This window comes from Leptonychotes weddellii, chromosome 7 (assembly GCF_054177405.1).
Source record: "Leptonychotes weddellii isolate Sample4059 chromosome 7, ASM5417740v2, whole genome shotgun sequence".
NCBI lineage: Eukaryota > Metazoa > Chordata > Mammalia > Carnivora > Phocidae > Leptonychotes > Leptonychotes weddellii.
In genome coordinates this window covers 109,112,576-109,133,646 of record NC_138375.1, presented here as the reverse complement: position 1 = coordinate 109,133,646, position 21,071 = coordinate 109,112,576, and the positions used below count along the sequence as shown (strand labels likewise).

Genomic DNA, 21,071 nt, shown 5'->3' with positions numbered 1-21,071 from the left:
GGCAGTATGTTATTTACTCCTCTTAGTGCTGTGTTTTGAGGAAGCTGAGACTCAGAGAGGTTTAGTGACTTGCCCAAGGTCGCACAGCTAGTAGGGGGTGGAGGTGAGATTCTAATGCTAGTCTTAACCTTCATGCCGCTTCCCACTCAGGGACTCTTCTTTTGGAGCTGGTGTTTAATTTTGGACCTAGTTCCTGTGATTTCTTGGGGATTAAGTGTCAAAAGTGGCCATGACTCCTGGCCCCTAAGTTGCCTGGGGTTGGGGAAAGAGCTGAGGGCCTGAAGTTCCTTTTTGTGGGTGGAAGAAGGTAATACATTTGATGCTGGAAAACCCCATGTTGTGTTTATGGCAGAAGGGGGAAAAACACCTTCAGATTAGTGTAAACAAGAGAAATGGGAGAATGGGGTAGACTGAATCCCTCCACCCCCCTCCTTCGTTTTAATTTCCCCATGATGGGCTCAACACAGCATGTTGTATTATACAGCGATAATTAAAACACTTGGATTAGTGAGCTGAGATTTATAGGGCAAACAGGAGCCAGAGGAGAAACGACAGTCATGTCTTTTATTTGCAGGCAGATATCCAAATTGCCACTTGCTTGCTTTTTCTTCCTGACACTATCACCTACTCTGCTTAATTAGATTCGTTTTTTTTCTGTATCATTTCCAACACCCGCTCAGCCTGCTGCTCAGCAGCGAGTTGAGGAAGCTGTATACTGAACCCTTTGCCACAGCTCAGGGAAGATGAGTCAGGCACGAGGCAAATCCAAGCCAAGGAGCGTACCTTGGCTTCAGCCTGTGGAGCCCACCTGTCTGTCAGCATCCTGGCGCAGGACTGGGAGGGCGGAACCCAGGGCCACCGAGAAGAAGCACCACACTCCTTCCAGTCCTGCTCAGCTTTCCATGAAGCACCCTTTTCCTCGTGGGGAACCGAAAAAGCCCATTCCCCAAACGGCAGACCACCCCCAACATATTCCATTTCCAAACAAATAGAGTAAAATCATGTTCCCAGATTTTTATTGAATATTTTACTCTCTTCAAAGCATCATCATAGACTCTGGTGGGGGTGAGGGGTAGGAGGGACTGAGATGAACAAATGGCTGTGTCCAAATTTACCATCCAGTAGGAAGAAGAGTTGAAAATAGCTGATGAGAATTTTTGGCCAAATTCATACGTTTGATAAGTATTTATTGAATAGCTAGTGTGTATCAGGCATTGTTCTAGGTGGTTGTGGGCCACAGTAGTGGCAGAACGCCCCCCAAAATTCCTGTCTGAGTTTCCCAGCTCTCGGGGTGGGGGATTGGCACGGTAGTGACTTCATTCCTGAAGAGCAGAAGAACCATGAAGAAAAATTGAGTGGGGAAGGAGAGTGCTGGGGCTGGTCCTTTTAGAAACGAAGAGGGAGAACGCGGCGTGTCCTGGTGGAGACTGACAGATCTGACAGGGAATCTGGCCTTCCACACCTGCTGTGTGACCTTTGTTTCTGCGGCCAACTGGTCTGAAGCTTGCTTTTCTCATCCATACAGTAGGGCGAGTCGTAGACACTCATAAAGGGATTCAGTGAGGCAAAAATATACAAATATAAATAATAGATAATAAATAAATAAATGATAAATAACATAATAAATAATAAAAAATATATAAAACGCACGCCTAATTAGGGCTCTGTGAGTACTTGCTCTTTTCAGCATTATGTGCTTATAATAAGGTGACGAGGAGCGGAAGGAACAGTGAAAGAAAAGGGTTATGATCCATGTCACCTTCCCCCCTTCCAGTAATCACGGTTTGCCCATCCACCAGGAATGCAAGAGTGCAGGTGAGCTCTTGCAGCAGAATTAGGACTGCAGAGGGTTTAGGTCAGGGTTTGGTATGTGGGCTGTAGGTGGGAGTTTGAGGATTGTCGATTTTTGCATTCTGTCTAAAAAATTATTTTCCACGTGCTTGGTGTTCACCCTGATACTCCACAACAAGCTTGGCAGGGGGGCTGGGGCTGCCCACTTGACAAACGGGAAAACAGGCACAGGATGTGAGCGCCTGGCCAAGGTCACCTCCAGTCTCCAGAGGAGATCTCCTGCCGGCCTCGAGATGAGTCATCCTGGAGTGTTGTTCCCGGGGTGAAATCACAAAGGAAGGAAGGCTTGGATTTATTGCAGGCAGCCCGGGAAGTTTCCTGTTCTTGAGAAATCTCAGAAACAGTAACTCCTCCACCTTTATTCTTCTGAGGTCAGTCTACTGATGAGCCCCCAAGCCTCCAGAAGATACGGTGTCTGATGGGGGGTGAAGGAGAGGGTAGAAAGCCTTTGACATAAGCAGAGGAGAAAAAAGGAGAAGAAAGAGTGTCGGGGTTGAGAGCTTGGGCCCTGGGGTCAGACAGATTTGAATTTGGTAGTTCTGCCACTTAACCAGCTTGGGCAAGTCATATGACCCTCTAGGACCCTTAGTTTCCTCGATTGCAACAGTCCATAACTCACAGGCTGTTAGGAAAGTGAACTAAGATGGTGCGCGCCAAGTGTTTAGCCAAGTGCCTGGCTGTAGGAGGCCCTTAGGAAGGTGAGTTGCCATTCCTGCAGTGGAAAAGGGAGCAGCTGGGTGAGGGAGAGGGGGTGACAGGGCCCCCAGGTTGTGCAGCCCTCTCAACACTGCACCATTTAGCTGACGTCTTGAAGTTCTTTCCACCCAAGGCTTCTGGAGTCAGTCTCCCAGCAGGTGCCATCGTGGCCTTCTAGGAGTTTATGCTGGGGCCAGCAGAGCAGGACCAGACAAGTATCCGATGTCTTCCTGCCGTTGCTCACCCATCCTGGCATCATGGTTCGCTGGGCACGGCGGGCCTGAGAGGGGCCCCCCTTGGTTCACTCTCTCCCCCTCCCTTTAACCTTTGCTTCTCTGGCTCAGACCCATTATTCGTCCTATTGCTGTTGACTCCATGTAATGAAAATAATTGAGCCTGTCTCCACCGATGACTGTCTAGGAACAAATCAAGCCCGCCCCAGTCATCCGCCTCCGACTGAACACACCCCACCTGCTGTAAATGGTCCTGGTTGAGCTCGCAGGACCTCGGGCCTTAAACCCAGGCTGCAGTGCTAGATGTACTTCCCAGGGTGGCTGACACCCTACTGGGCAGCCTCATGGTTTGCTGAAGGGTGTCTAGGCGTTCTGGGACCAAGGTGCAAAAGCTCTGAGAACACCTCTAAGCATTTATCCGAGGCCCTAATTATTGTGTTCTCCAACTGCGCATCTGCCCTTCATCCTCCAGCCTAGCTTCCTTGCCACCCCCTGCCCCACTGGATGTAGGTGATCTCTAGAAAACAGATAACAGAGGGGGCTGAAGAGTTGCCTGGGCTTGGGGTGGGGAAGCTCCCGAGGCTTCGGATTTTTCTGATTTTTATGTAAATGGTTCCAAGAGCAGCTGTCACAGGAGCAACACTGCCCAGCAAGAGTGAGAAGGGCAGGGTTGTTGATTAGAGGAATCTTATTTAATTGTATTATTCTAGTCCAAAGCCCCATTTATGTTTGTATGTTTTGTTAAGATAATATCGCAGCCTTAAGTGGAAACAACACCACCACCGCGGGTCTTATCTCTAGAAGGGCCCTGCCCTTTGGCCTGCTATGCATTCTCTTCCCTATCCTTGCCCATATGCACATATGCACATACTGTGAACTGGCTCTCCCGGGGCCAGGATTGTGCTCAATGCTTACATATTTTCCACCAAATTCTTGCAATAAGTCTAGAAGGAAGGAATTATTATCCCTGTTACTTTAATGAAGAGACGGAGGCTCTGAGAAGTCCTTCGGCAGAACTGAGATTCAGACCCAGGCCCGATTCCATCCAAAGTCTGCAAATTTAGGGACGTATATGACTTTTGTGACCGTGTTTTGCACTCACCATTATATTATAGACATTTCCCCGAGTTCCTCTATAGCCTTCCTAATGACTGTTGAAAATAGGAACCGAAGATGCCCTGCAGCAGCTCTGTGTAGCCATTTTCTCCTTTTGGGCACTCGTGGACAAGAGCGTTGGCTGAGGGCTGCTGAGCCGTGGTGGTAGGAAAGGGCGCAGTGTGGAGGGTGGAGGACTGGGCTGTTGGAACCAGAAGCGCACCGCAGCTGGCGGAGGGGAGCACGCAGACCTCCACTCACTTCCACGCGCGACACTTGGGTTGGCGGACCCTGCATTCCTTGCTCTCGATTTCAGCTGTGTGAATGGGTGTGGGGGCTGGGTCCGGGGGCAGCAGCTGTCTGTCTGCTCAGGTGAGGGTGGAAGGGAAGGAGCAATCCTCTCGAGGTCCATGGAAGAGGAGTTTCTATCCCCATTTTACAGAAAAGGAATCTGCGTCTCAGGGGAGGTCAAAAGACTTGCCAGAGCACAGCTCTGAAGGAGCAAGAGGAAGAACAGGGTGTGGGCCTTCTGACTCCTCTGCCCTTCTCCTCTGTCAGCTTGACCTTTGTTTTCCCCTCCTCTGGCCATCTCCAGACGGCTTTTCTTCCTGATACAGGGCGGTGCTCCCCGAGCAGACGCACGTGTGCACATCCAGGCTGGATGCAGCTGGTACAACAGGGCTAGCCCCATGGAGAAATTGGTTTCTAAAGAAGGGCAGCGTAGGGGCGCTTGGGTGGCTCAGTTGGTTAAGCGACTGCCTTCGGCTCAGGTCATGATCCTGGAGTCCCAGGATCGAGTCCCGCATTGGGCTCCCTGCTCGGCAGGGAGTCTGCTTCTCTCTCTGACCCTCCTCCCTCTCATGCTGTCTCTCAAATAAATAAATAAATAAATAAATAAATAGATAAATAAATAAATAAAAGAAGGGCAGCGTAGCTGGCAGGGAAAACCAGGAAATTGTTTCTTAAGAACTTCCCAGGCACGGGGGTGCCCGGGGTGGTGCAGTCGGTTGGGCATCTGACTCTTGGTTTTCTGCTCAGGTCATGACCTTAGGGCCTTGAGATGGAGCCCCACGTTGGCCTTGGGCTCTGCACTCAGCAGGGAGCCTGCTTGAGATTCTCCCTCTCCCTCTGCCCCTCCTGTTCATGCTCTGCCTCTCTCTCTCTCTCAAATAAATAAATCTTTAAAAAACAAACAAACAAACAAAAACTTCCCAGGTACAAGGTGGGGGTTATTTTGTTTTGTTTTGTTTTTTTCTTTTTGTCTCCTTGGCCCAGGATGGAGATGTTGGCTCAAGTTCCTCCTGTAAATCTTTAGGATTTAATGCAGCCACTCAGCCTATGTTCAGAGAAGTGCAGTGCTGCTAGAAACACCTTTTTCGAGTCCAAGGAATGATCACTACACATTTTTTTTTTCACAGTAGAAACGCCCTGAGTCCTTTAAAAGAACGTTGGCAAACAGCATTGTGTTCTTAGAATGACAAGACAGTTTTAAGGGAAAAACAAAACGCATTGTTTATGTCAGCGCTGCAGCTTATCAATATGAAATGAAGATGAAGATTCGTTTATGTCAATAGACCGTTTTTTTTTGGTGGGGGGGTTGTTAAAAATTCATATATCTTTGCTAATGGAACCATTTCCACATTCACAATGTGGGGGGGGAGAGAAAAACAAGGCTCATAAAACCTTTCCTGGAATAACCAGAAAAGGAGTCCCTGAAAACACAAACTTGTGATATTATCTTTGCATATTAGCAAAATTCTAGCTTTCGAATAGCATGTTGTGGATCTAGTCTGCTGTTACATTAGTTTAACATCCTCTTTTGTGTACGTGTTTTTTTAAAGATTTTATGTATTTGAGAGAGAGAGCAGAGCTAGAGAGAGAGCAGAGTGGGGAGGAAGACAGAGGGAGCAGCAGGCTCCCCGCTGAGCGGGGAGCTCACCGCCTCGTGGTGCTTGGGTTCAATCCCAGCGGTGTTTGAGCTCGATCCCAGGACCTGAGCCGAAGGCAGACGCTCAACCCACTGAGCCACCCAGGCATCCTCTTTTGATTTATGCTTTTCCTAGACCTGTGCTAGCCTACTTTGCACTCACTGTGGCCTTGAATGCCACCCCCACCTGCCTTGGAAATAGCCAGGGTTCCTCTGTGCCTCACTTTATGAAAACACTATGAGAAACTAGAGTTTTCCAACGTAAGGGCCCTAGAGCCGTAGTTATGAGTGATGACCAAACGCTGAAAGCCTCCTCATAGGAAGTTAGTGGCAGAGGCAGGATTTGAATCCAGCTTTGGATGACCCATAACACATACTGTTTTGCACTACCCAGTTTGCCTTAAATTAGCAAACTGGGCTGAGCCCCTTCTGTGGAGTAAGTCGCCTTGTTAGGATGGCACCTTGAAGGAAATGCTAAGGTGAGTCAGAATGTTCACTCTTTTCAAGGCACCTGCAATCTAGGGTGGATTGGAGGGTCATCCTTCATTGTATAGAAACAATTATTAATTTGTAATCTTCATTTTACAGATAAGGAAACCAAATCGAAGAGGTCAAGTGACACGCCCAAGGTCACATAGCTTTGATATAACAAGACTTTTCTTAGGTGGTTGTTGCCAGAAGTCCACAGTAGTCCAAGCCCCTTATGTAGACCATCACATTCCTACATGCAAGGCAGGCAAAGGTCAGAGCTGCACTTAAAGATCAGACAGAGGCCAAGGTGGCAAGTGCTTGGAGGGTATGTCCTCAATGCTCCTGAACGGAGTAGAGATTCCAAAAGAGCTTTTTCCCTGCAAGATGGCTGTAGGCTCCTGGGTCCATTGCCTTCTGTGCAACAGAACTCATGGGCTCACCCACCTCTCTCCCTGTGACAAAGAGTCCCTGTTTTGGCAAACAGACTCAGGAGACCTCCTGTCCCCAAAGGTTTTCCAGTAGGACAGAGGCCACCCAGGCCTGCTGAGTTGAGCTGTGCTGTATAGAAATACTTGCTTTAGGCTGTGCAGGCCGAGGAGAGCCTGGAGGAGCAGGGGAAGGAGGGCCTGCTGGGAGATGCCCTTTGCTGTCAGAGAGCAGTGAGCCACCCCCTCCTCCCCGGGCCTGGGTTTTCCAAGGCCCCACCACCTAGGGACTTCTTGAACTCTCAGGCTTGCTTGCTCAGCTCAGAAATGGGCATGAAGATGAGAGGGACTCCCCTTTGCAGTGATGGGAGGGTAGCTGAGGAACAGTCCAGTCCACTGTCAGACTCAGGGTAGATGCTTCACGCGTTTCCTTCCTTCCTTATCCATCCTTGACTCCCTTCCTTCTGAATTTCTAGCTGTTAATAAGCCCTGTAGGGCTTTTCTGCCACCTTCACATCTGCAGTGACAGCAGATGTCCCACACTAGGCTCCTTGATGACTGTCCTGCTTTACATGGATTTCATTGGCGATGCGCACGTTAAGAGTGAAAAAGATGCTAGGACACCCACGAATCATACTAGGAGAGGAGCCAGTGAGGCCATTCTCTTATTTGGCCTTTAGAGTCACCAGCCTGGGTGTTCATCCTATCCTCTGCTTCATTGGTTGTGTGACCTAGGGTATGTTACTTAACCCCTCTGTGCCTCGGTTTCCATATTTGCAGAATGGAATGAGAACAGTACTTACCGCACAGAGATGCAGGGAGTATTAAACACAATAGTGCCCTAGAGCCCCTGGCACTGGAATGTGCTAGGAACTGTTACCGAAACAAACACCAAATCCAGCTGGAAGAGATTTTAAGCATCAGCGCCCACCTTTTAATTTTTTAAAATTAATTTATTTAAGTAATTGGCAATAGCACTAACAAATAGCAATAGCTAATATTTATTGGGTGCTTGTCACGTGCCAGGCACTGTGCTAAGGACTTTCATATGTTAAGTTACTTACAAATGGGAAGATGCGCCCAGTGTTTATCCCAGAGAGGCGGCCACCATCACCAGTAATGTATATCTTGTCCTCTGTGCACATGCAGGTATTTAAATCTCTTTTGACCCCTTCGTCTTTAAATATGAGGAATCTTGAGCTCAGGGAGAAAAACATAGATTGTCATAAAAGTTCTTACTTTGCGTGTGGGGCTCCGCTCCAGACGCCATGTGATTTTGAATCCTTGCTATTACTCTGCAGAATGAGCTGTGTTATTTGGAATAAATGCTCTAAGCCTCAGTTTACCTCTGTGGGCTGATTGAAGATTAAGTTTAAATAATCCACAGAGAAGGATCTCTCAGAGTTCCTGGCACATCCTGATGCTCAGGAGATGGCGGCTGCCCGGGAGGGTCAAGGTTTTATGGGGGTCAAAGCTTGTACGATTGGAGAGCTGTCTTTAAGAGAAAGAATAACAATTAGGAATCCAATATTAAGAATGTAAGTAACTATTTAGAGAAAAAAATATATAGTATTGTATGTCAGCTATACTTACAATTTAAAAAAGTAAAGAAAAAAATAGAGAAAAGAGCTGCAACAATTTGCATATTTTAAAAACTGACAAGATACCTCAAACACTATAAAAATCCAAAAGAATAACATTTTTCTTAATTAACTGCCTGACACACCTCCATCATACTTTTTATTCCTACATTTTCTAGCTTCATAGTCTTTGATCATTTCTTCCTATGATAATGATTTTCCAAAATAATTTTCTGTGGAGAGAATAAAAGACAATTCAGCCTTTTCTCTAGCATGGTTGATCCAAATGTGTCTTTTTTTTGTTTTTGTAGTTTTATGGCTTTATTAACACAAATATGACGTGCACATCAGCTGTCTATCCATATTCTTCGCTGCACAGCGTGGCATGGGGATTGGCGACTCTGAGGGCCAGCTGGGCTGCTCTTCCCACAGTGGCTTTGCGGTTCTTGGAGGAGACATTGAGAGCAATCTCTGCACGGTAGGGCTCATTGCACATCAGCAGCACTTCAAGCTCCTTGACCTTGTGGACTAGGAACTTCGGGAAGCCACTGGGCAGCATATGCTTTGCTTTCTTTTTTTTTTTTAAAGTTTTATTTATTTATCTGAGAGAGAGAATGGGAGACAGAGAGCATGAGAGGGGGAGGGTCAGAGGGAGAAGCAGACTCCCTGCTGAGCGGGGAGCCCGATGTGGGACTTGATCCCGGGACTCCAGGATCATGACCTGAGCCGAAGGCAGTCGCTTAACCAACTGAGCCACCCAGGTGCCCCTGTGCTTTGCTTTCTTGTTGCTTCCATAACTAGGGTTGGGCATCAAGATCTGGCCCTTGAATCTTCTTTGCACCCTGTTGTCACTGCTTCTGGGTTTCCGCCACTAGTGCTTAATTTTGACACATTGGTCTGACTGGTGCCGGATGAACTTCTTGGTCCTCTTTTTAACAATCTTGGGCTTCACCAGAGGTCTGAGGATGGCCAGGATGCCAAGTAAGAGATGGCTGCCGAAATTTGTCCTTCATTATTAACAGTTTAGACACAGAAAGTGAGCAAATTCACATAGACACACGCACTGTTTGTAGTATTACTACATGTTCATGTCCCATAAACAGAGGAATTTTGGTAAATTCTGTGTTGTGTGATTCCATTAAAATGAAAAAGCTGGGGCCCCTGGGTGGTGCAGTTGGTTGAGCGTCTGACTCTTGGTTTCAGCTTGGGTTGTGATCTCAGGGTCGTGAGATCGAGCCCCACATCAGGCTCCATGCTCAGTGAGGAGTCTGCTTGAGATTCTCTCTCCTTCTCCCTCTGCAACCTCCTGCTCGTGCTCTCTCTCTCTCTCTCTCTCTCAAAAATAAATGAATAAATCTTAAAAAAAAGAAAAAAGAAACTAGGGTTCATTGTAAGTGCATGCATCAAGTATATTTCTGACAGAAGAGAATCTCCCCTTTGACCACAGGAGCTGAATCCTCCACTTATAATTATACAGGTCTCCTAACTGGAAGCATTTCTCCCAGGTTGGCATCTGACTCCATACATTTTAACCTTTCTCTTTCCTCTCTACCACATACTTCAGCATCGGGCACCGTAGGACAGGTTCATGTGCTGTCTCACCCGCTGGTGTGGCTGGAACCGGGGCTGGTGGGCGCTTGGGTGCAGGAATATTCTTGGGAGCTGTGTCTGCCCTGGAGCGTTTGCAGTCACTCATTGTACGCGGGAGAGACTGCGAACCACATAAATACATCCTGCTATAAACTCAGTGTCCCACCAGTTCACCAGTTTGACTCCTGCTTGGGTGTTCCCTGAATGCTGAGGCCACTGTAACATCACACAACAGGAGGGCAGGCGTAACAGAAGGGAAACCGGGGTGGGGGGAGACAGCGCTCTTTCCACTTGTGGTTGAGACTTGACTTTGGCAGAGCTTAGAGAAACCCAAGACCATGTGCATATGTTTCTTTCCAGGGCCTTGGAAGGGGCTGCTGTGGGCGAGAGCTCTGAAGCTTTAGCTCTGTGAGCTTCACAGTGACCTGGTTAAGCTGTTGTTTGTATTTGTGGGTAGAGAGAGCCATGCAGCCCCTGTGGGAGCTGTGTGACCTTGTCTCTTCATAAACCTGGGTCCCTCAGTAGTAAGCATGATACTATTACTACTATTTACTTCACTGGGAACGTCAACGTGAGGGCAGGCACTGGTCTGATTATTGCTGTGTCCACAGTGTCTAGAACACATAGCCCACACTTAACAAATACCTATTTTGTGCATTTCATGAAATGCAGGGTGTTGGGTGTTTAGGTCCAGGCTCTCAGAGAAAAGGAAGCTGAGGCACGGTGAGCTTTCCTATGCTGTACACTGCCGCTGGTTAGACCCAAGGGAGACCCTGAATCTGTGGGCCTCCTTTCTTCCCGCTGACCCTCCCACATGCGCTGTATAGGAAGGGGAAGCCTAACTCACGTCGAGTGCCTGAGATAGTCATCTGAGTTATTCCCTCTGCTACGGACACAAGCCAGGGTCCCTGGGTCTCCTCCCTGGAATTTGCTCTGATCCATAGAACCCCCTGTTGTAGAGGCTCGCCTGCCTTCTCCCGCCTCCCTGACCTGACCTGGGTCCCTGGGAATGGTGGGAGGCAAGCAGACAGTTGAAAGAACAAAGGTGAATGGGTTTTGAGCCATAAAATAGTAAGCCTGAAAAACAAGTTTGGAAGATGAATGGCTTTGGGCTTGCACAGCTTAGCAGGGGCAACCCTCAGAATTGTTGACATTCCTGCCTGGGCCAGAGCCCATCTCTGCACAGCTTGCCTCTGTTCGGAGAGGTCCTCAAGCAAAGCCACAAGTCACCCTGTGACGTGCAACACTGGAGAGGAAGCCAGAGGGGCCTCGTCAGTCAGTGGTCATCATGTCCTTACGGGACGGGAGCTGTGGTCTAAGGACCCAGGTGGCTGCAGGGGCTCACTCTGCCAGACAGGCGACAGAACCGCAGTCTGGGCCCTGTAGATGTACCTCTCTGCCCTCCCTCTCTGCCAGCTGTGGATTTCCAGCCACGATCTGCACCCACTCCCACCTTGGTTTTATTACAAGCCGCCCTGGCGGCATGGGCCCCTGCCTGGGACGCTTCGCCTTTCTACAGGGAGCTCAGGAGAAGGATGGGGGTGCTCACTGCTCTTGCATCCCCCCGCCCCCCATTAACAAGACAACTGGGATGTTGCAGCCTCTGCTTCTAGCCTGATTCTCCCTCCAGCCCTCGGATAATATTTATATACAAACGCTGGCTCTGATCTCCACCCAGGAAAACACCAGCTGCTATTGAAAATCTTTTTGCACGTGATAGAGAGCAGAGCAGTGGGCCTCACATGGGCCCCCTTGAGCTTCTCTGAGGGTGTTAGGGAACAGCAAGTGCGTTTTATTTGTATTTTTCAAAGTCAACCCAGGGCTGTGTCCAGGCAACTGAAGGCCTGTCAGGGCTAAAAACGCCTCATTCCTTTTTAGAAAAGACAAAGGGATTAGGTGTCCCGGGGACTTCAACAAATGCATTGTTGGTGGTTTTGATTGAGGTTTCACGGAGGGAAGGCGAATGCAGAAATGAGGACGCCAAAGATCCAGGCTGCCAGGGTTGTGGAGATGCCTGGAGACAGGCACGCATAAACCATTGGCCATGATGTCAATTAGTGCAGCCTCTTGGAGAGAAATTTGGCAACATCTTTCATAAAAAAGGAATATGACCTTCAATGCAGCAATTCCATTCCTTGGAAACTATCCTAGAGGGATGTTTGCCCACATATACAAAGATCTATGTTCAGAAATGCAAAAAGTAGGAAATCGCCAATGTGTGTCTCAGCAGGGGATGGGCTTCATAAATTACAGTTCATCCACATGATGGAACACTACATGAGCATTAAAGAAGAGAACAAAGCAAATATAGGAGTTCCCTTCTCCCCCACCGTTCAAAGTTTTGCTTTTCAGAGTTCTGGTTACCCATGGTCAACTGAAGTTCGAAGTTCAGAAGCAGATGACCCTTCTGAAGAATCTGCAGAAGGTCGAACGTAGCCTAGCCCTCTGTCATGGTTCCTGTGTCATTCACCTCACTTCATCTCATCATGGAGGCATTTCATCATCTCCCTTGATCACAGAAAGAAAGGTCAGTACAGTAAATAGGGTATTTTGCTAGAAAGGGAGAGACCACATTCACCTAACTTTTATTACAGTGTATTGTTACAATTGTTCTATTTTATTATTGGTTACTATTGTTAATCTTTTACTGTGCCAGATTCTTAAATTTAAATTTATCATAGGTATGTATGTATAGGAAAATACATAGCATATATAGGGCTTGAAACAGTCCATGGTTTCTGGCATCCACTGGGGGTTTTGGAATGTACTGCCTATGGATAAGGGGGTCTACTACAATGACAATGGCCAACACACCTACAGTACTTACTCTACACGCTATCCTAAGTGCTTTACGTATTTTATAATATTTACATATTTACAATATTAACCCATTCCATCTTCACAACAGTCCTTTGGTTACTATTAGAATATTTTTATAGGGGACGCCTGGGTGGCTCATTTGGTTAAGCGTCTATCTTCGGCTCAGGTCATGATCTCTGGGTCTGGGGATCGAGCCCCACGTTGGGCTCTCTGCTCAGCTGGGAGTCGGCTTCTCCCTCCTCCCCCCATTCACGCTCTGTCTCTCTCTCTCTCTCAAATAAATAAATAAAATCTTAAAAAAAGGAAAGAAAAAGAATATTTTTATAGATGGGGAAAGAGGTATTAAGTAATTTGCCTAAGATCACATAGCTAGTAAGTGGGGAAGCTGGACTTCAAGCTGGCAGGCCCCAAGGTCTAGAACCACCACACACATGCCTGTAACTCCAGATAAAGAAAGATGTCATTGAGTTATTCTCAAGTGAAAAATTCAAGTAGCAGGGAGTGTGATCTTATTTGTGTAAAAATAATTGTGTGTGTGTGTGTGCACACACATGCATGCACATGTGAATATATCATATGTATATGTAAAATTCAAGGTGTGGAAGAATACATATCCAAGCAGCAGTTCCCTCCAAGGAAGGATAGGAGATGGGGTGAATAAAGAGGATTTTTTTTTTTTTTTACTATTTTTAAAAGATTTTATTTATTTATCTGAGAGAGCGAACATAAGTGGGGGGTGGCGGGAGGTGGCAGAGGGACAAGCAGACTCCCTGCTGAGCAAGGAGCCCGATGCACAGCTCAATCCTAGGACCTGGAAACCATGACCTGAGCCAAAGTCAGATGCTCAACCAACAGAGGCACCCCTTCTTTTTTTTTTTTTACTATTAACTAGATATAGTTGTATATTTTCTGGAACAAGTGCTTTTGGAATTTTAGGAAGAGTAAGGCTGACCACACTATCAGGGTAATGATAATAAAATAGTCATACTTTAGTTTCTATTTCTAAATGGTGCTTAGAAAGGAGAGACTTCCTATAATCATGGGCTCAGAGTAACCCTTGTGATTAACTCCAAAGTAAAAGATGTGGAGCCAAGCCTAATAGACAGGACTAGTGATAAATTAGATGAAAGTAGTCCCAGAAATTGCTCTTCTGATTGGCTGAAAGGCATCCCGAGATAATTATTCTTACTCTCATTACCCTTCAAAGTCTTGCCTCCTCTTGGAAGCATTTGCCCAGACACTGGAAGAGTCTGGTGATTTTTTTTTTTGACACACGGCCCCTCCACATTCCATCTTCACTTGCCTGTCCCCTGTATTTAATGTGTTCATGTAATGCATTATTGTACCTCACATAAATACTCTAGGTATTTGGGCCTTTGTCCCCTCACCGTCCGTTCGGGGTCATCCCATCCAAATGCATTCATGATGCATTACACTTTTAGGTACTTTGCAATTTGCAAATCTTATTCCCATTTCATTATTTCAATTAACCGGGCATAGTGCCTTGTCACTGTAATGCATTTCATACAATGTCCCTTTCAGAGGTAAAGAATGGGCTTAAGAGAGGGTCCTATGAGAAAAATGAGAGCTATCAAAATTTTGACCCCCATTTTTAAATCCCAGTGTTTAAGTATTGATTTGTGAAATGTGACCCATCACAGAGAATACAGACAAATAACCCTGGGATCATGACCTGAGCTGAAGGCAGACGCTTAACGACTGAGCCACCCAGGTGCCCCTTATTTTAATTCTTGAATTAAGTTTAGGTGATAATTTTTATCTCCTACTATGTCCATAAGGAACTGAGGCTCAGGGAAGTTACATGAAGTCCTCAAAGTTGTACATGTGGAGGGGCGCCTGGGTGGCTCAGTCTGTTAAGCGTCCGACCCTTGATCTCCTCTCAGATCTTGATCTCAGGGTTATGAGCTCAAGCCCCGGGTTGGGCTTCATGCCGGGAGTGGAGCCTACTTTAAAAAAAAGAAGTTGTACATGTGGAAAGTGGGAGATGGATTTCTCACCCAGGTCTGTCAGTCTTTCTGCAAAATCCAAGTGCTGAGCACTCAACAGAGAAATAATAGAAATGTTTCACTCAAGGGGCGCGTGGGTGGCTCATTTGGTTGAGCTTCCAACTCTTGATTTTGCTCAGGTCAGGATCTCAGGGTCCTGGGATGGAGCCCCACTTAGGGCTCTGCTCTCAGCAGGGAGTCTGTATCTCTCCCTCTCCCTCTGCCCCTCCCCTGGGCTCGTGCACATGCACTTTCTCTCTTTCTCTAAAATAAAGAAATAAACCTTAAAAAAAAAACCAAACCTGCAAGTTTAAAAAAAGAGAGAGAGAAGTTTCACTCAAATAACACCTCCGTAACATACTGTTTAGCAATTTAGTTTTATTTCCTTAGTTTAACCTGTTTTAAAAAACTAAATTAGAAAAATAAAAACGATAATTGGAGGATATGTAAAATGTTTATGCTCTTTTTCTTTTTCACTAACATCATCAGAACTATCTTCTTTGTTACTTCATGATGTCATTTTAAATAATTGCATACTTCTTAAAACTCAATAGTTTAAAAAGCCTGATTTCCTGATTCAAGTGGGCTAGGGCTTGAGAGGACATTTCTCTAAAGAGGACAAAGAGGCTGACAGGTAAATGAAAAAATGATCACTGTTACTAATTATCAGGGGAATGCAAATCAAACCACAATGAGATATCATCTCACACCTGTCAAGATGGCTTTTATAAAAGAAAAAAAAGTGTTGGCAAGGATGTGGAGACGTTTGAACCCTTGCACACATTTGGGAGGAATGCAAAATGGTGCAGCTGCTTTGGAAAACAGTATGGAGGTTCTTAAAAAAAAATTAAAAATAGAAATACCCTATGATCTAACAATCTCACTTCTGGATATTTACCCAAAAATATTGAAATCAGGATGTCAAAGAGATATTAGCACTCCTATGTTCATTGTAGCACTATTCACAACAGCCAAGATGTGGAAGCAATCTAAGTGTCCATCGACAGATGAATGGATAAAGAAACTGGTATATACATATAATGGAGTACTATTCAGCCTTAAAAATGAAGGACATTCGGGCGCCTGGGTGGCTCAGTTGGTTAAGCGACTGCCTTCGGCTCAGGTCATGATCCTGGAGTCCCGGGATCGAGTCCCGCATCAGGCTTCCTGCTCGGCAGGGAGTCTGCTTCGTCCTCTGACCCTATCCCCTCTCATGTGTTCTCTCTCTCTCATTCTCTCTCTCTCAAATAAATAAATAAAATCTTAAAAAAAAAAAAATGAAGGACATTCTACAATATGTGACAACATGGATGAACCTTAAGGACATCATGCTAAATGAAATACTACATGATTCCCTTTATGAGGTATGTAGAGTAGTCTTCACAGAAACAGTGGAATGGTGGTGTTAGGGGCTGGAGGGAGGGAGGGAGAAATGGGAATTACTAATCAGTGGGCATAACGTTTTAGTTAAGCAAGATGAGTAAGTTCTAGAGATCTGCTATACAACATTGTCCCTATAGTCAACAGTAATGTATTATACACTCAAAAATTGGTTTATAGGGTAGATCTGATGTTAAGTATTCTTACCACAATTGAAAAAACAAGGGGGATGCCTGGGTGGCTAAGTCGGTTAAGTGTCTGACTCTTGATTTCAGCTTAGGTCATGATCTCAGCATTCCTGAAACTGAGCCCTGCTTCGAGCTCCACTCTCAGCTGGGAGTCTGCCTGAGATTCTCTCTCTCCCTCTTCTTCCTCCTCTGCCCCTCCCCTCATTCCAGCTTGTGCTCTCTCTCTCTCAAATAAATAAATAAAATCTTTTTTAAAAAAAATGCATACTATTCCAGGAGAGTGCTATCCTTGGGAGGGATTCTTACACATGGAATTGGTAGGTCTTAGAATATAAATGTTTTATGATTTTTTTTTTAACGATTTTATTTATTTATTTGAGAGAGAGAGAATGAGAGAGAGAGAACACCTGAGAGGGGATAGGGTCAGAGGACGAAGCAGACTCCCTGCCGAGCAGGAAGCCTGATGCGGGACTCTATCCAGGGACTCCAGGATCATGACCTGACCCGAAGGCAGTCGCTTAACCAACTGAGCCACCCAGGCACCCTAAATGTTTTATGATTTTTTTTTTTTAATATTTTTATTTTTTTTTAAGATTTTATTTATTTATTTGAGAGAGAGAGAATGAGAGACAGAGAGCATGAGAGGGAGGAGGGTCAGAGGGAGAAGCAGACTCCCTGCCGAGCAGAGAGCCCGATGTGGGACTCGATCCTGGGACTCCAGGATCATGACCTGAGCCGAAGGCAGTCGCTTAACCAACTGAGCCACCCAGGCGCCCTGTTTTATGATTTTTGATATACATTGCTAAATTGCTTTTCAAAAGGGCTATATTAATTTGCATTTCGACCAGTAATTTTGAGGGTCATTTTCATCACATTCTTGTAGGCATAAGTTATTGTTAAAAAATGAAAAGACACAGAGAAAAAGTGTGACTTGTTTGCTAATATGTACCAGACTATTCACACTGGTTAGTTTGAAGAGTAGGATTAGCCTGGTGGTGGAGGAGAGACAGTGAAGGGGGATGTCTGTTTTCTTTTTTCTTTCTTTCTTTCTTTCTTTTTTAAATTGATTTGTTTATTTTAGAGGGAGAGAGAGAGAGAGAGGGAGCATGTGCGTGAGTGGGGGAGAGAGGCAGAAGGAGAGGGAGAGAAGGAATCCCAAGCAGACTCTACTCTCAGCACAGAGCCCGAGGCGAGCTTGATCTCACAACCCTGAGATCATGACAAGAGCCAAAACCAAAAATCAGATGCTTAACCTACTGAGCTACCCAGACACCCCGTATGTCTGTTTTCTACTTTACCTAATGCGGTACTGTTAAAAAAAAGGTTTTTTTTTTTTAAGATTTTATTTATTTGAGAGAGCGCACAAGAGCGGGGTGAGGGGCAGAGGGAGAAGCAGATGTCAATCCTTACATCCGCAAAACACTGTAAGTCAGGGTTTCTTAGCAGGTAGGATCCAACAGCAACTTGGGGAGATGCTCAATAAAAGGTAGACTCTTGAGCTTGAGCGGGATCTATGAAATCAGAATGTTCACGGGTGAGCCTGAAAAATCAGCATTTAAACAGCCTCTCCGGAGGCCGTTCTCAGACCCCCCAAAGGCTAAGAAACACTGTTGAAAGTTTCCTCTTTGCATTTTATTTTCCCCAGCGATATTATGGCTTCCTTACTTGGAAAGCCCTCCAATGTGCTAAGATGGGGAAAAGTGAGTGAAATATGAGCATCTTTGTTGCAACTTTTCACACTTTGTGTTGCTACTGCTCTGTTGCAGCCAAGCTGTCTTGTAAAAAAGCCTGCTTTCTCCCTCAAACTAGAAAAAAAGCACCCCAAGGGAGGCTGGGTCCAGAATGGCCGTGTGGCTGGTGGTGGTCCTACTGCCCTCACCACTTCTATCCTGGCTCAAGGCCTTCGTGTCTCCTGGCTTCCTTGGAGCCACAGACAGGGGGCCCTGAGACAGCGGCAGTGGCGAATGGGGTTGGGGGTGGGTGGGGTGCATGCGGGGAGTGCGGGGGGTGGGGGGGTGGGATCCCCTCAGGTCCTGGCTCCCAGTCCTCCTGCTATTTCTTTTGTTTACTGCTGATGCTTTTCCATGGATGGTTTGTCTTCTCTCGGACACTGTGAGCATGTCCCTTCCACGAGTGTGTTATGCCCTGGCCATTTGCTGGCTTATCTCCAGAGGGACCCCTTCACCTGCCCCCACCACCTCCAGCTGCCTCTCCACCTGCCTCTCCCCACCAGAGGTGTTCTTTCCGAAATGTAGACCCGACCATGTCACCTAATAGCTTAGTGATTTAACGACGATGAGAAAGGAGTGTGGGAAATGTGGCCAGAAGGACAGCAGAGAGCCAAACTGTGGAGAATGGAAGATGAAGGTTTGTTGTTGTTAAATGTGGTTTGGTCCTGAGTGTATTGTTTCCTACATTAAAAAAGGAATACAACATACCAAGTGTTATAAACCTGGATTATTCCTTTGAAATGAAAAAAAAAATGTTTCAGCAGTGTCATAGTGGTTAATATAGACAATGTGGAAAATAAAGTGGAAAGTCGAGGGAAACCCTTGCCTGCAGTTCACCCGCCAAATTAAGCTCCTGTCTACACCTGTGTGTGGAACAGTGTGGAGGATGAGGGCACGGGCCTCAAATCGGCCAAATCTGAATTCAGATCCCTTCTTCCCCCACTATTAGCTGGGGGCACCCTTTAGGCAGCTTAATTATCTTCTTGGAGCTTGGATTTTCTCCTTGGTAAAGGGAAGATCAAAGTAGTTCCTAACTTGTCATGAAGGTTAGGTGAGATAAGAATATAAAGCAGTTCATTAGCAGGATGCTTACTTAGTAAGTGCAAGTTCTTCTTCATGGCGTTCATTTCCTTTTGGTCCTTTCCCTGCAAGTAGTATTTTTATTTTCACATAGTTGTGATCACATTGTCTTTATAATTTTATTTCCTGCTTGTTATGCTTAACATGGTAGCCGAAGCATTTTCCATGCTATTTTCAACTCATAAACATACATTTCAGTGGTTCCATAATATCCAATTGAATGGATATATCAGATGCATCATAGTTTAGTTAACCATTTCTTTATCGTTAGTCATAGGAATTATTCCAAGTTCCTCATTCCAGATAACCCTATGTATGAACACCTTTATGTGTAAAATGTCACCCTTTTTCTGTCAGTCACTGCCAGTTAACAACCATTTCCTTGGGGAAAAGTCCTAGAAGAGAGATTATAAAGTCAGAGGGCATGCACTTGTATCAAGGTTTATGACCTATGCTGCCAAATTGGTTCCTGTAGAGTCGGCCCTCACTTCTATTTTCAGGGCAACAGACAAGAGACTCGGGCTGAGGGACCTGGATTTTATTATGCAGTGTAGCTGCTGACATGCCAGACAGGGCTGGAGGAACACACTCAGATCTGGGGTTTGAGTGGATTCATCTGGCAGCCCTTGGGAGGGTGGACGGGGGCGGGGCCCGTGTTAGGAGCTTCTGGGGTGAAGCTCTGCCTTGCTCTGCAGGGCCTCGGTGCCATAACTGTCCGCGAGACTGGTCATCTCCCCGTAGCAGCCAGGGGTACCATCTATAGGAGAGCTTATGGTCACAGTCTCACAATCGCGTTTTCTTGGTGAGTTGCTCCACTTATGCGTGCTTTGTCCATCTGGCATAAGTCACTTCAGGTTGTTTCTGTCCTCCATGATCAAAATGACAAGGACTCTTCATCTTTAGGGATCACAATATAAGACAGTAAGTTTGGGAGCTCTGGTGTCACTGCCTGGATTGGGGTCCCAACCCTGCCACTTAGTATCTGTGATTTGGGGCCACACTTTCCCAATCTGGAAAATGGTATCTACCTCATAGGATTCAAGAAGGCCTTGTATATTCAGCAGAGAAAGTGCTGAGTGTTTGGCAGTGTTCTTATCTATCTCCTTCTTTTTAAATTAAAATATTTGGTTGAAAGAAAGTAATTCAACCTATAGATTCACCACTTTCCTTCCTTCTAAAACCCAGCAAGGGCATGAGCATTAGGGAACAATATCAGGAAGCCCACCTTCCCCAAATATGTGCCTATCTGAAACCATGGGGAGGGAGGGAAGGAGGTTGGGGAAGCCACAGTGATGGACCCGACCATCCTGGGATGGGATACTCTAAGGGCTCAAACCAGGACAGTCCCTGGCAACCTGGGGTGCTCGGTCATCCTAGCACGATGGTACTGGGTGACAGGATCTGGTAAAGTTGTCCAACAGAGAGAGAACCAAAATCTGGAGTATTTGGTAAGGATTGTCTTTTCCTTTAGTTATTGTTTGACAAACCCACTTGGGACACTCACTTCACCTGGAACTTCTTGGGATGAATTGGCTGTGAGAAAGGAGACCCACCCACCTGGGGTGGGGGTGGGGTGGCTGATAATTAAGAGCCTCCCAGGAAGCAGGGGCCCGGCACTTGAAGTATCTTCCAGACTCTGGGGTGAGTGAAGTGAAGGCTATGTGTAGCGCTCACCCTTCTTCCAATCCTGGCTGGTTGAGCTGTCTCCAGAAGCTCTCTTTCTTGGCAGTTAGGGGAGTTGGTAGCTCTCAGTGGACGACGACGACGGTTGGTTCCCACTTCTACCCCAGGTACCTTCCTAGACCTGGGTCTGTCTACGTACATACATACGTATAGTACCCGGAGACAGAGGCCGCGGGAAGGGAAAGTGACAGAGCTTAGGCTGCAGGCTAGTGGAGGGGGTCAGAGTCTATTTCCTCTTCCAGCCCTTTCAAAGCATTTTTAATCCGATTAGGTTTTCAACAAACACTTGAAGGTTTGCCCTCCTCTGAGAGGCTCA

The 21,071-nt window shown here is 46.2% G+C and overlaps 1 protein-coding gene across 2 annotated transcripts in view; it reads left to right on the top strand.

Annotated features, from left to right (window-relative positions):
• LOC145722727 (uncharacterized) overlaps positions 1-21,071 on the top strand; it is a 184,865-nt gene that overhangs the window by 29,635 nt on the left and 134,159 nt on the right. The window contains exon 3 of one of the 2 annotated variants that reach the window (XM_081826940.1): positions 12,221-12,395. In XM_081826940.1, coding sequence (XP_081683066.1) covers positions 12,221-12,395 — 175 coding nt within the window. Of the gene's footprint in view, positions 1-12,220; positions 12,396-15,970; positions 16,059-21,071 lie in introns of those variants that run through there. The other variant, XR_014147206.1, reaches the window with a different exon arrangement.